Here is a 16390-nt window from a genome sequence, read left to right on the forward strand (position 1 = left end):
TAAGCGTAAATTAGCATACAGATACACTAAAATATGTACAAAATATTCCTTACCTGAATTTCTAAAATCATTCTGTTAATTTCATCCTGCTGGCTCTCTATTATCTAAAACACAGGAAATAAATTAGTCTGAATCTTTTTCTATTACTTTAAAAAAGCATCAATACCTCAAGAAAATTCAAAAGAGAAGAGTTTATTTGTAAATGTCTTTATTTAACAGAAGCATTCATAGTTAAATATCCTTTAAAGTGCAAGATGACTTGGAGCACCCATAAGTAAAAGTGAAATATTTTCCTGTAATTCCTAATGAAACTTTTTTATTTATAAAAATAACTTTGAGACAGACTTCAAATAATTTAAGGGAAAATATCTCCTTTTGTTTTGGATTTAAGTTTAAATAAGTTATAATATATTAAACTGCTACTTTCTAAAGCAAAGCAAGCTAACTATTTTATAAGCTATTAAATATCACTGAAATTATAAACCACATAGAAAACTCTAAGATTCACGTACTCAACAGGACAGATCTGACCTCTGCTCTCACAGCGTCCACTCACCTTACTAGCAGTTGCATTCTGCTCTCTGAGATTATCATTTTCACTCTGAAGCTGTTTTGCATCTAACATGGGAAGGCGGATTCCATCTTCAAGGCATTTTTCTACTTTTTGTTGTAAACTGTTATTTAGAAAAAAACAATTTCATGAAGAAATATTTTAAATCAAATAATTAAGATTCATAGAAAATATACAAATAGCTATGTATTTGCAGAAAAAGAGCCCATAACTAGATAGAGAAGCTGGTCATCATTTTAGAAATGGCGAATCTGAAGTCAGAGCTGCTTATAGTATGGCATCCCTACTTCCCACTGAAGTCCATCTCATGAAGCTGAACTCTGTAATCTAAGCCTGTTCCTTCCTTCTTCCCTACATGAGCATTACTTTAAACATTGGTTCAGTAGAGTATTACTTGACCAAGATGAGTAGGGTGGGGAGATTAAGAACGTGGATATATGTTCCTGCCTTTTCCTGTGCATGGTGAAACTTGGTTGTAGGGATTGCTGTTTATAAACCAACAGAATTATTTTCCCTTCATTAATAAGAACGTGGCTCTACAATGCCAACAGCTTGCTCAGGTTTGTCATGCTGTCTATGACAAAGGAGGCTCTTTTGGCATATTAAAAACCAGTCAGTTTCTTCCAATGCAGTCTCATTGGGTAGATCAACCCGACTTAAGGACAGACTCCATGCCTAGGAATAGCTGGCAACATAAAACAAACTCAATGGTATTCTTTTAGGCTTTGATTGGGCATTTTTTATCTTACCCATCTGTTGCTTATTTATTTTGATTTCGTGTGTGTGTGTGTGTGTGTGTGTGTGTGTGTGTGTGTGTGTGTGTGTGTGTTGGGTAGGAAGGTGAGAGGATCTGGAGGAACTGAAGGAGGGAAAAAAAACAACCAAAGTATATTGCAGGAAAAAAGCTTTCTCCATTAAAAAAAATAAAAGATACAGGGAAAGGAGGTGTTAGCCATTAGAATGGAAGATTAGTAATTGGTAAAAGCAAACCATGTCATTAACAATAACAACCAACACCAAACAATAACAGCTGGGGGGGGGATTATTCTCAAGAGTTGCAACGTCTTCCAGGCATGGTAATGCATAATTGGAAACCTTGCACTTAGAAGGCTAGGATCGAAGGACTGCTGTGAGTTCTAGGCCATCCTGAGCTAAATAGTGAGTATCAGGCCAGCCAGGGCTACATATGGCAAGACCTTCTGTCAAAACAAACAAGCTGCAGATTTTTTTGGTTTTTCGCTTTTCTTTCTTTCTTTCCTTTCTTTTTTTCTTTTTTTTTTTTTTTCTTTCTTTTTTTTTTTTCTTTTTTTTTTTTTTAAGCATTATATCAATTTGAATCCGTCTTCTTCAATAAGAAGAAATGATACTACTTAGGTTGGGGGAAAAGGACTGATAACACCAGGTGGCAGAATAAGGGCTTTGATGTATTCATACCTAATGGCCTCAGTGATCATTTATGTGGTACTGATGTGGTGTACTGCTTTGTGATACATTGCTGACTGTTGTATGGTACTTACTTTCTCAAACTACAATTGTATTTGGCCAACCTGGTATAAGACACTATGTTCCGTGTACTTAACAGCATTACAAAGAGGATAAAACACACTTTAATCACTAACATCTTTTCGTTTGGGGGGTAAGTCAGTCTGTACAAGCTCATGGACCTGACTTCTAACCCCAAAGCCCACGTTAATAAAGCAAGCCCAGTAGCCAGGCTTGTAAACCAGCACTGGGGAGGTGGAAACATGCAGGTCCCTGGAGCTCATTCGCTAGCTAGCCTCACTCAAGTCTCTGACCACTGAGAGACTCTATCTTCAACACCAGGGTGGATAACTCCAGAGGAAGGACACCAGAAGTTGACCCCTGGCTGTCATACACACCACACCCACCCACATGCACATACAAAACCTTTAAAAGGTAAAGAAGAGCCAGCAATAAGGAGGGAATGCGCCACATTGCTGCACACCACCAAGTTTCCTGTCATGCATACATGTTTGGATTATGTAGCAAGGCCATGTCCAAAAGTAAGAAAGTTTTTGAAAAGTGGAACTAACTTATGCATTATTATATATTTTACTTTTTCATTTCTAATAAAAATTTTACTTTAATTTTTCTTAAAAATTAAAAGTTTAGAAACATTATATAAAATGTAATGATATCATTCGTAGTACATCTGAAGTTCTTTCAAAATATAAGAAATTTCCTAGACCCAAGTAAATACCATTACTAACCTTCAACATTAAGTGAATCCACTGCCAATATAAATACTGGAGAGTTAAAATAAACTTTTACCTAAAAGCAAGAGGAATCTCTAAAGATATTATCTCTGTCAGCCTCAAGATCAAATTGAAAGTGGAAAATGTTTTCTGGAATACATTATACTAATCTCTGCAAATCAAGCATTTGTGGCTCGGTGTTCTATAAAACCCTAACAAAAGAGAACATAGAAAACGCCACAAATCTCCACAAGCAAACATAGGACAAAACAGCACTCTGTAATCTCCCACAACTGCTACGATGGCTCTAATATCCACAGTTTAAGTTTCCTCAATTACAGCGGCTACGAAACAGAACTCATGCGCTGTTTTTATTTTTGTCAACAAAGAGAAAATGTTTACATTAGTGAAGATCAGGAAGTACTTTTAAGACTAAAGAGTTGGTATAAATTATGGATTTCTAAAAAAATTAAAGTGCAAGAAAGAAAAAATACTAGGATAAAAATGTAAACTCCAAACTGTGACAGTTTGGGGAACTGACATCAAGAACAGAAATCAGAGAGTTCACTGTGCTGAAATCCAAGAGAAAATAGTAAACCAAGTGTATTTCAGATTTCAGGATTTCTTGCACTCAGTTTTTTGCTGTTTTATTATTTGACTCTTTCAGATAGTTCAATCTATTCATGAGTAATAACAATAAGATTTAAAGGTTACAATAGAATATAAACTGATGCATGTAACAGTGTTCTAGGTTCATAATAAAAATTTCCAAGTTTGAGCACAAATGCGAGTCACTGTCACTGGAGACTTGGATTGTAAAGTGTAACCACCGCAGATGCGCAGGGAGGTCTGGGAAGTACATGAAAATCAGCCATTCAGTGAGATGAAATCAAAGCCCATCAGTCCCCTACAGTGCACTCTCTAGGAAGGAGTGTAGTGTATCTTACAGGTTGCTTTCTGCTGTTTAGAATTTTCACTTGTCTTGATAAAACCTTCAACTAAAGAGTTTGCAATGGTATTTTCAGACTTTAGTTGTTGAGTTGACTTTCTTTGTTCATTCTTTTGCTATTTCCATCTAAAATTTTTGGCAAGATGTTGGTATAATGCTTAAAAATACCAAATCAATCTGCTTCAGTGAAATCATATTGCACCTTTCTAAGGTAACATTGATGATCCTGGAAAGATAAAGAGCGTGAAGACATGAAAGGTCCCCTCACCTCTGAACAGAGGTCACCAGCTCCTTTTCCTTCTTCTTCTGGCACAGTAGCTGCATTTCTTTATCTTGACATTGCTTCTTAATCTCCTCAAGCTTCTTCTCTGTGTCTATCAAAGTCTCTTGCAAATTCTTGTTTTTTTCTTCAAGGACTTGCAGCTAAGGAAAAATGTTTACAGTTTTCATTGCATGCAATACTAAATATACTGCCATTAAAATTACTACTCTTCTCAGGGTTAGACTGTTCACTTATAGTCATTCTATATCTAAAGAACTTCACACTGCCTCTTCCTTTATTTGAAAGAATTGGGAGAATGGATTATGAAGCAGAAGACTAGATAACATTTCTGAAACAGAAAGGTTCATAATTTTTAATTTTTTTAAAGTATGGCGAAACATAAAAAATATATAATTAACATCATAACATAACCATGTCTGCATGTATTTACTATTAGGTACATTCAGATTGTTATCATGACAATTCCCAGAACTTATCTTATACACCTGTACCCATTAAATTTCTTTCCAATTACTATTTACTCCACTCCATGGCATCCTACAATACTACTTTCTATGTCTCTGTAAGTTGATTGCTTTTGGATCTCATACAATATAATGATACAATATTACCTATTTATGACTGGCTTATTTTACTATTCTTACTTTATTATAAAATGTTCTCCAGGTTTATCCATGCTGAAGAGTGTGTCAGGATTTCCTTCCTTTATAAGACCCAACAATAGTCCATTCTATACATGTACTATCTACTGTGTATCTACTCATCAACTGTGGACACCTTATTGGTTCTGTACTTTGGTTCTTGTAAATAACACTGTTATAACCGGGTCTATGAGCACCATGACTCTTGGCGGTGGGATCCCAATGGGTGTTAGGTATTATGATCCCATGTGTTTAACTCTCTACTCTGCCTCTTTCTGCTCATGTATCCCCTATGGTCCTTTAGAGCCTTCCTATATTTAATCTTAGTTTTATAATTTATAAATTAATTTTCTTTCCATATACATCCTGAAATTATATAAACAACTCTCAACTGAAGATGATTTTTACCTCCACAGACATTGACAAATGTCCATTGTTTGCGTTGGGAAAGAGCGCAGCACTATGATCATCTAGGAGGTAGAGGCCAGAAGGACTGATTACAAGAACTACTTCTCCTGCAGTGCACAAGGCAGACTACACAGAACAACTGCTCCCCAAACGGTGCTGGCGCCTAGACTGAGAACCTATGGCTTGGAAGGACTGAGATAACTGGGGTGAATCCATGTTTCAAGAAGCCTTCACCAGAACTGGTAAAGAGACTGAATGAGGTATTAAAAAAGGAAATAGAATATTATTAAAAAAGGAAAATAGTCAGAGAGTGAAGAGAGGTTACAGATCAAGGCATATTAAAAACTATAGCAGGATTAAGAACTAGTGAAGAAAATAAGCATCTATAAAGATACTCAAGCCTTGAATTCCAGAGAACACTGGACAAAACCAAAACTAGAGTGAATGTGGATATATAAGGTAGAGTAAACAGCTAGGTTTAGAAACTACCACCTTTTAAAAATAGAATAGAATGTTAGGGGTCAAAGACATGGCTCAGCAGATAAAGGTGTTTTAAAATGCAAATCTGATGCCTGAGTTTCATACATGAAATCTACATACGAGATAGAAGAACAAAACCAATTCCACAAAGTTCCCTCTGACCTCCATACATACATCACACATACATACAATAAAAAATAGTTTAAAAACTGAACACTAAGTAAGACAGTTACCATGTAGGTTTATTACAAAGGTAATCACATATTAACAACAGAAGAGAGATTTATTTCTTCTTTTTGAACAGTTTTAAGTCAATTTATATCTTAGGAGCAGTAATTGAATATGTAATATCTAAGTAGATAAATTTCTAAAACATTTTGCAAGCATTTCAAAGTTGCATGTTTAACCACGTTACCTGTAGACTCTGACTCTGTACATCATCTAGAGTTGGAAGATCTGCAAGGTACTTTTCCAAGGTCTCAATTCTTCTCTGCTTTTCTTTGTTTTGCTCAGATTCCTTCTGACATTTCTTTTTCAGGCTGTTGATGTATCTATCTCTGGTTTTCAGCTAAAGGAAAACATTATGAATCCTCAATTGTTTTGAGTTACTAAAATTACAAAATCAATGTTTCATTCTTGGGTATCTTGAATTTATCAATGAGTCTCAGCTTACAGTAAAGATCACCAACTGAGTTAAGAGCTGCCTTGTATCATTCAAAGAATCTTTCTCTTCTCGAAACTTGTATAGGTCTGAAATAAGGAATCTGGATGATATCTGTTTGCTTTTACAGATGGCATTTTGAAATTGTACTAAGGCATCTGGCAGTAATGATCAAATTTTTATTACCTATACATGTACAAATTTGGATAAGATTATTCATTTCTTTATCCCGTAAATAATGTTGTGCTCATGTTGAAACTGCATTGAAAAAAAAAATTATTTAATTATAACTCTGTATCTTAAAAGGTTATTAGGTACCAAAAAAGACATAGAAACAAAGCTACACATATTTCACATATTTTCTTAATCATCAAAGCAAATACTCATCTCTAGAGGACAGATTCTAATTTCTAATTTTCCAGAGCTATATCAAAATACTTTACATAAACTAAGAAAAGAAGATACATCAGTTATTTTGTTACTAAAAGCTTGCAAAGCCAGGAGAACTCACCAAATATTTAGAAACAGAAAATGGGTTAAGTGAGCCAATTTACATACTTCAAGCAAAAATATTTTTATATCGTACCATAAGTGAATTTGTACCACATTTTTCTTCTTAAAATTCTAATGTAAAGGTACCTCGCTACTGAGGTCACTCTAGGGTTGAGGTATTATGTGAAGTTAACATCTACTACAGAAGAAGGACAGATCATCTCAGTAAGCCCCGGTCTGTAGAGGTTTAACTGGAGATTTGACAGACTCATTTGACTCTACTAACTTTAACTTGCACATCCCACATTCACAAACTCTTTCACAACTAAGAGCAATTACAAACAAACAACCCAGTCAATGAACAGGCCAATGAAATTAATCAACTGGCTATTTTCAAGAGATGAAGTAGAAATGGATAATAGAAGAAAACAAAAGGTTCAATGCCCTTAGCATGTAAGGGAAATGCAAATTAAAACTACTCTGAGATTAGATCTCACCCTGCTCAGAAAGGCTCCCATAAAGACAATGAATGACAGAACCACAACAAGGATGTGGAGGAAGTGGAGAAAATGTAAATTAGCCCAGCCACTATGGAAATCAGTACAGCAGTTATTCATAAAACTAAAAATGGAATTACGACTCAGCTGCTCCTGAGCATATACCTGAACGACTCTAAGTCAACACCCCACAGAGATACCTGCACATCCTTGTTTATTACAGCATTACCAACTGACAACCTATAGAATCATCCTAGGTGTCAATAAGCAGATGAATGGATGAAGACAATGTGATGTTTTAATACATACATACACACATATCACAAACTTCTCTCTCTCTCTCTCCTCTGTCTCTGTCTCTGTCTCTCTGTCTCTGTCTCTCTCTCTCTCTCTCTCTCTCGTGTGTGTGTGTGTGTGTGTGTGTGTGTGTGTGTGTGTGTGTATGTGTGTGTGTGTATATGTGTGTGTGTGTGTGTAATGTTTAATTCAACCATAAAGGATGGGGTTATGTCATCTGAAGGAAAATGGATGCAAATGGAGATCATCCCATTAAGTAAAATAAGCCAGACTCAGAAAGATAACTACTGAATGTTTTCTCTCATTTGTGGATCACAGGTCTTTTATAGATACATAAAACCACCTATGTATGACATGAAATCTACCGATTCAGAGTAAGGGGCTCCAACTTACTAGCTTGAGGCAAGTGTCTGAAGATAAGCTTCACTTCATTCCTCAGTACTGTATGGTCAATGAGACCAAGAAACAAACAATTGGAATAAGGAAACGAAGGGTCACTGGTGTACACATCTGGTTTTAGAAAATTCACTACTAGTTAGAGAAGTATACTAAAGACTGTTATTCCTCAAGAAGATCCATAAATCTCTGCCGACAGCACAAGTTTCTTGAAAGTTGGAGCATGTAGCACTAATCACTCTAATACAAATGTACAACCTGACAGAGCCCCTGGACTAGGGCAAGCGAGACACAAGCATGCTCTGCTGAAGAGAGCTGTTGATCCACCACAATCTCACACAAAGTACTCACCTTTTCCTCCAGTTTCTTCTTCTCCTCACTAAACTGGTTTAGTTTTTGTTTGAGAAACTCGTTGAGCTGTGAAACTTCCTTCTCAGTCGATGCTAGCTTTTGCTCCAGTTCTTCCTGTTGGGGATGGGACAGTGACTGCTCTGAAAATGGAGTCTGGACTGAACTGTTCTCATATTGTGGCTATTGGGAAAAAAGAACAGCAGGTAAGTCTTCAGAAGTTTACTTGTCTTGAACAAATAAAAACAAAATGGGAAGGGGTCACAGTGCAATAAATACCTATAAGCTCTAAAAACAGACTGTCCTCAAACTAAATCCTCGCTCTTCTGCTTCCTAAATACAGACCATGATTAAAGCAAATCAGTATCACGAAGTCTTGGTTTACTCATCTAAAAAATAGAAATAATAAAGCTATTTTGCAATGTTTTAAATAAGGTATACAAGCTCCTAGCACACAGCAAAAATTCAATGGTTTAAAAGTATACTGAAAAACACAAATAATGTATTACACATCTTCATCCCATAGAAGTAAAATTTTTAGAGAAGAAATTAAACACAAAGAAAAAGCTGGGTGTGGTGGTGAATTCCTATAATCCCAATACCCTGAAAACTAAGGAGGGGTTTGGGAGACCAGCATGAGTTAGAGTAAAGACACTGTCTCAAAACTGCATGAACGTTTTCTTCACAGGTGATCATTCCAACTACTTAAACTCAATAAGCATTAATAGACTGGTTCTATAACTAAAAGTAAGATCTGTAAAGTCAGGCTTTTTGTCCATGGTAGAGTGTGACCATATACTTGTCCAGAATTGTGCCTGGTTCCATACAAGTGCCCAATGATAATCATAGAATGAAAAAAAAATAGTAGTGCTTCTTCCATTTAGAAAGAAATTCTCCTTTCTAAATCGATGGAAATTCTTCTATAGGAAAAGATGGGCCTTGCAGGGTGAAAATTTGGAAGGGATAGACAAAAAAATACATACATTCCTTTAGATGAATCAACAGAGAATCTACTATGCATTAAACACATATTTACAAAGTAAACCTCACTGGTCAAAATTTTAAGGCTAATAAACAAGGTTACAGAAAAGGGTCCAAACCTACAGCCAACCCTAAACTGCTTCGACGGTGGCAGGTGTAGGGAGGTGGGAGAGAAGTGAATTTGAACAGGTCTTAAAGGATGAGCGCTTTGCCAAAAGGTAGGCATTCATTCAATATGTAAGTAAGATCTGTCATACACAGGAACTAGCCTTTAAGAAATCAAGTTTTAAATGAGAAGCCCTTAGATAATTTTAGCACAGGAAACAATATAATGAGGTACTCAAATAAAGGTCACAAAGTACAAAGTGTGGGAAAGGACAATGAAGGTATCATTGGGAAAATGAATAAATGGGCATTAGTGGGGCAGTGACTTTTGAGACATTTCTTTAAAAATAGGTGGATTCTGTTGTGGTGATTGTTTTTTGTCAACTTGATACAAACCTAGACATATCTAGACACTGGACTTAAGATTAATTTCAAATCTATATGGATGTTCTAGGGCAAACACTAAGAAAACTTACTGAAATAAAGGAAAATACTCATATAAAATGTTTAATTAAAATGACAAAAGAGAAAAACTGTGTTACATTGAAACATGGTAACACAACAAGACTATAAAATATTCACATATGTGGCCGTTATTAAGTTAACTATACCCATGATCACTATGAACATCCCTGGTTTAAGTGCGCCAACTGAAAGACAGAGATTGTCATAGTAGATCAAAGAGCAAGATCCTTATGTGTCTTCTATGGGGAACCCTTATTAATAATACAAAACAGTCTTTAACCACATAAAAAAGAGTAACAAAATACTTGACAGAACTGCAAGAAGAAATACATGAATCAACCATAGTCACTGAAGACTTTCAACAGCTGATCAGGAATGGACAGCCTCAGAAGGCAGAGGATCAATGAGGACACACTTGCTGGGCACAGGCCATCAAGCAGCCAGATGAACTAGTATCTAGACTACCCATTCTTCAACTGCACTACACACTTCTCAAGTTCTTTTGAAACAGTCATCAGGAAAACAGCATTCTAGTTCATAAATCATATTTTATAAGCTGAGAACTCATCAGATACCTACCTTCAGACCACAGGTAAATTAAACTAGAATGTAAATGCATACACACACACACACACACACACACACACACACAAGCAACAACAACAACAACAAAAAACCCTGGGACATTCTAAAACAAAGCACTGCTAAATAATATACGGCTTAAAAAGGAACTCTCAGCTAAAAGATAACTGAAAATTTGAGAAATCTCAATAAAGTGGTGCTTAGAGGAAAGTTATACCACTGGATATATTTTATATAAGAAGGATTAAATTCATCTAAGTCTCTAATTCTAGTAGACTAGAAAAAGTAGAGAAAATTAAATTCAAAGTAAACAAAAAAATAGAGCAAAAAAAATCAATGAAATTAAAAATAAGATACAGGGCCAGGCGGTGGTGGTGCATGCTTTTAATCCCAGCACTCGGGAGGCAGAGCCAGGCAGATCTCTGTGAGTTCGAGGCCAGCCTGGGCTACAGAGCGAGATCCAGGACAGGTACCAAAACTACATAGAGAAACGTCTCAAAAAAAAAAAAACAAAAAAAAAAAAAAAAAAAACTTAATAATCAGAGACAACCGATCTCAGCAAATACAAATCAAAACAAACAAAAAAAAAAAGAAAAAAAACAAACAAACAAACAAAAAAAAAGATACAGGAAATTCAACAAAACAAAAGTTGAGCATTTATTAAGAGCAATAAAAATCAGTAAAGTCTTCAGGTAGGCTAAGAGAAGAAAATGAAAAAAGACCGAGGTTACTAATGTCAGAAATAAAAGAACCAAAACAGAACTCCTCCAATCCCAGAAAACTTTATAAACTCAATGAAATGGACCGATACCTGCCAAAACTCACAAAAAAAAATCTGGAGACCTTTAGTACATTATTAAAGAAGTTAAATATGTAATTAGAACACCCTAAATAGAAACCATCATTCTCTAAACTAACCACCGAATAGACCCCACCCCCCCCCACACACACACACACACAAACACAGAACAAAAGAAAGAAAAGTGGTGAGAATCTAGAGCATCTGAACTGGAGCAATGACAGAACAGGAAGAGCCACAAAGGAAATCATTGATAAGCTGACTTAGAGAGCCATCTACTGGCCTCCTACACTGCTCAGACACCGTTTTTAAAATGTGCTTTTGGAAATATAATAATTGTATAATCCAAGAATAACATTTACTAAGGAGGAAGTTATAAGGAGATATTGAATGGTTCTATGAAAAATACTGTTTTAAAGACAAATTATACTCATTATTTAGCACAAGAATCTATTTTCATATAACTACACTATCAATCTCAGCACTATCCTATAGGGAACTGCTGTTTTGTAGTTGAAATCAAAGTAGAGTACAAAAGTAATGAAGTTTATGATACATGTGTAATCAAAGTGAAAAAAAAGCTAGCTAGATAACTATGTTAAATGCTCCTAACTTAAATTAAGTCTTGTAGTTACTTGGTTTTTAGTATTCCCTGATTCCAATGTCTAATTAGTTTAAGTTTTACAAATAACACATTTGAGGGTACAATGAAGGAAAAATTCCACTTCAAATGAGCTTCTGACATCTAGGAATAAAGGCCTTAACAAAAAATAACAAAAATAATTCCACTAACAGAAGCATGTATTTCCAGGAAATGTTCACTTCTCACTTTTTAACAGTATTTTTCTTAAGGAAATAAATAGGTCCATTATAAAGTGTATATAGAAAATGTGCAAATGAATTTTAAGAAAAAAAAACTCTTAAAAGGGGAGAGAAATAATTGAAAACAATGGCCCTATAAGTTTTAAGACAGCAGAGACACTATGTCTACATTCCCACAGATTGTATAGGCAAACTAGGATTACTCACAATTTTATTCCCAGGTGACAGTCCTTTACCAAGACCATGTGGAGCCCATTCCCAATGGTATACCTGCACTACAATCTCAAAAACCAACCAAACAAACAAAAAACTTGGTAAAACCCATAAGAAATTGAAGACACTAGCTGTAGTAGTTTGAATGTAATTTGCCCTCATAACCTCATAGGGAGTGGCACTATTAGGAAGTATGGCTTTCTTGGAGTGGGTATGGCCTTGTTGGAGGAAGTGTGTCACTGTGGGGGCAGGCTTTGAGCTTTCCTATGCTCAGGATACTGACCAGTGTCTCAGTCAACTTCCTGTTGCCTGCAACATGTAGGACTCTCAGCTACTGCTCCAGCACCATGTCTGCCTGCACGCCGCCGAAATGCTCCCCATTATAATAATGGATGAACCTCTGACACTGTAAGTGAGCCACCCCAATTAAATGTTTCCCAAGAGTTGCCTTGGCTGTGGTGTCTCTTCATAGCAATAGAAACCCTAACTAAGACACACATTGCCAGGCACCCCACCTCCATGGTAACACACTGGTAGAATTAAAATTATGGAAATGGTTAAATTACTGAATGTAATTGACAGACTCAATGCAATCCTTACTTTTTCTTTTTTAACTTTTATTGATTCTTTATGGATTTCATATTATGCATTCTGATCCCAATTCTCTTCCTGTCTCCTTGCATCTGCCCTCTGCCCTTGCAACCTCCCCTCTCAAATTAAAACCAAATTTAAAAGAAAAATCCAAAATCAAGTAAAACAAAGGAACAATTAAAAAAAAGAACAAAAGAGAGAGAGAGAGAGAGAGAGAGAGAGAGAGAGAGAGAGAGAGAGAGAGAGAGAAGAATCTTGTCATGGAAGCTGTAATGTGGCCCGCTGAGTTACACAGTTTAGCTCAAATGGTGGAGAACTCAGCAATCCTATTTTTTTTTAAAAAATTTTTGCCAGGCAGTGGGTGTACAAGCCTTTAACCCCAGCACTCAGGAGGGAGAGGCAAGGTGGATCTCTGTGAGTTTGAGGCCAGCCTGGCTACAGAGCAAGTTCCAGGACAGCCAAGGCTACACAGTGAAACCTTATCTAGGAAAACTAAAAAAAAAAATAAGCAAAATCCTATCATTCTTCACAGAACTAGAAAAAAAAAATGAAATAGTGTATGAAAGCACTAAATACCCTGAATAGCAGAGGCAATCCTGAGGAGAAACAGTACTGTTAAAGGACCCATGACCACTAACCTCCAATTATATTACAGGCCTACAGTAACAAAATTCCCATGATATTGGCACACAGACAGACACACAAGATCAAACCATGGAACCAGGAATAAACCCACACAGCGATAGCCACCCTGGAGAAAAGAGACTCCTCAACAAAATGATGCTTAAAGAACTGGATATTGACTTACAGAAAACTGACACTGGGGACATGCCTCTCAATTTAACATAAATGGATTAAAATATAGATTTAAGACTTTCATGTCAGACCTGCAACTCTGAAACTTTGAGAGATGGGCTGGTGAGAGGCTCAACAGGAAAGGGTGCTTACTGACGTGCCTGAAGACCTGAGTTTGATTCCCTGAACCACAAGATGAGAAAACCAGCTCCTACAACATGTCCTCTGACCACATGCACGCCATGGCATACACTCACAAGGACACACACATATACACACACAAAAATAAATGTTAAAAAATGAAAGCACCCAAAGATACAGTCAAGGGCCTTTGGAAAGGATGCTAACAGCTCAGGAAACAATTGCAGAAACTGACAAAATATAAAATAAAAATTTCAGCAGCAAAGAGATAGTCTACAGAATGGGAGAAAGTCTTTCAGAACTATACATGTGACAGTGGATTAACACATAGAATCTAAAAGGAACTGAAAAAAAAAGTCAAAACAAAACAACAAAATCACACCAAATTAGCCAATCAGTAAATGAGCAAATGAACACTTTTCGAAAGAAAAAAAAAAATACAATGGCTAATACTTGAAGAAATGATCAAAACCTTAGTCATAAGGAAATGTCAATCAAAATGTCTATCTTTTTTTTTTTTTTTAAGCCAGCAAGACTGGGAAAGAAGACCCATTAAGCACAGTGGTGGGAATAAGAACAGGTGCAGCTACTCTGAAAACAGTTTGGAGGTTCTTCAAAACAGTGAAAACAATGCTGACATGTGATCCGGCACCACCACCCTAGCAGGAAGGAAGCTAAGCATACCAGAGACACTGTCGTGCCCATGTTTATTGCTGCACTATTTGCAATAGTCAAAATATTGAACTAATCGAGATGGCAATCAACAGATGAATAAGGAAATGTATGTATACAAGATGGAGTGCTGTTCAGCTCTAAAGAAACATGGAACTGTTATTTGCAGGAAAATGGATGAAATGGCATCATCACGTGAAAAATGAGCCATATGTAGAGTCTCCATTTAAACATGCACATATGCATATATATAACAAATTTCATTTCTCAGAACTTTAATTTACAAAGATAAATACATGTGAGGAGCAAAACAATATTTATAAAAGGTTACTCTTCGCAACATCATTTATAATATACCCAATGGCAAACAACCTTAATTTTAGTGTGTAAGAGATAGTTGAATAAATCATGATTTTTATAAAATAGAAAATTATATAGCTACAAAAGCAAATGAAAGTGGTTTATGTAAAATGATGTAGAAACAATTATTATATTTTGTATAATTCTTTATTATCTAAAGAATGATACCAGGTACAAAACAATGTGCATATTCTTAGGGGCTTTTGTAAATGTAGAGAACTAAAATGTACTTTTATCTGTTTAGGATATGCATCAACTATGGAAAGACACCCTAGAAACTGATGGTAGCTTATTCTGTATGTGTGTGGGAAAGGGACAGGAAAGGGACAAAGGGAAGAAAGTAGTTGAGCACCTTTTACAAACAAACATGAACTATGCAAATTCACTGTTGTTTCAACACATTGACTTAAGGTGCTCTCGTGTTATAAATAAAGTATATTGTAGTACAGACTGATTAATCGACTACAAACTATGAAGAGTTCTCTAGTCTTACCTGCAAACTGCTCATATAAGAGTCCTCACAATTTACATAATGTCCTAGCATGGCTTGTTGTGCCCGCAGTTCATTATCCCTTATCCTTTCGTGTAGGTGGTTAATTTGTTGCTTCTGCCTGTAAAACATAAATTGAAGTCATATTATAAGGAATATACTTTTCTAAAAAATAGTGAAGAGAAATTTTAATATTCTACTACTTTTCAAAAAGTATGTAAAATGTTGTCTCATCTCAACCACTGGGGGAAATTAGTTAATTAAATACTTTTCCTGTGTGAAAGAAAACCATGGGGTTAGAGAGATAGCACAATATATGCTGTCCACCCAAACATGAAGAACAGAGTTCAAATCCCCAAAACCCATGTATATGTATCATTCAGGATGCAGAGACAGGGTCCCCAGGGCAAGCTGGCTAGCTAGACAAGCTGGAATTGGGTAGCCCTTGGTTCAGTTAGCCATCCTGCCTCAATAAATAAAATGAAGAAGGGTCTAGGAAGACATCTAAGATCTTCAGGCCTACACACATACACAAATACATTTAAGCATACCAAGCACACTTATGCACATATGTAAGTAAATATGCATACAACACACACACACACACACACACACACACACACACACACACACAAACACACACATACACAAAAGAGGAAAGAGCAAGACTGGAAGAAGTTGCCCACAACACAATAATAATATGTGTAATATGTGTGCGTAAACAAATGTTTCAATTCCTGAGCAACAGATTCAAAGCTCCTCAATAGAAACTATTATTCAGAGAAAATTTAATACTCTTTCAAAAAATTAACAGATATGTTGTTTCTTTTTAAAATTTTTCTCAGCAGCTAAATTTTTACATATTCTAATTCTTTTCCTTCACCAAATTTCAAGCTAGTTATTGGGTTATTTTTTTCTGTTAACATAGTTGTGGTAATTGCCTGAGGCATGTGTGGCCTGAGGTCTCCCCTGTGGCTGGCATCTGAAGCAAAGGAAGGATTGCTGGGGACCATGTCTTTGATCCTGTGGAATCTAATGCTAGCTCACCAGTGTTAGAACTGACCTTAGAGCTGACCAGTTGAGATTGGAACAATACACTTAGAAAGAATCTACAGCTGATTCAGTAATGCTATGT

General features: G+C 36.0%; 1 protein-coding gene across 6 annotated transcripts in view; it reads right to left on the minus strand.

Moving 5' to 3' along the window:
* The window catches only part of Cep85l (centrosomal protein 85 like), a 126407-nt gene that overhangs the window by 16988 nt on the left and 93029 nt on the right, over positions 1–16390 (minus strand). For all 6 annotated transcript variants that reach the window (XM_028894950.2, XM_028894949.2, XM_028894951.2 and 3 more), the window contains exons 5-10: positions 15259–15376; positions 8243–8422; positions 5964–6116; positions 4005–4159; positions 557–674; positions 54–104 (exon numbers count right to left, since the gene is read on the minus strand). In XM_028894950.2, coding sequence (XP_028750783.1) covers positions 54–104; positions 557–674; positions 4005–4159; positions 5964–6116; positions 8243–8422; positions 15259–15376 — 775 coding nt within the window. The remainder of the gene's footprint in view (positions 1–53; positions 105–556; positions 675–4004; positions 4160–5963; positions 6117–8242; positions 8423–15258; positions 15377–16390) is intronic.

Source organism: Peromyscus leucopus, chromosome 8a (assembly GCF_004664715.2).
Source record: "Peromyscus leucopus breed LL Stock chromosome 8a, UCI_PerLeu_2.1, whole genome shotgun sequence".
NCBI lineage: Eukaryota > Metazoa > Chordata > Mammalia > Rodentia > Cricetidae > Peromyscus > Peromyscus leucopus.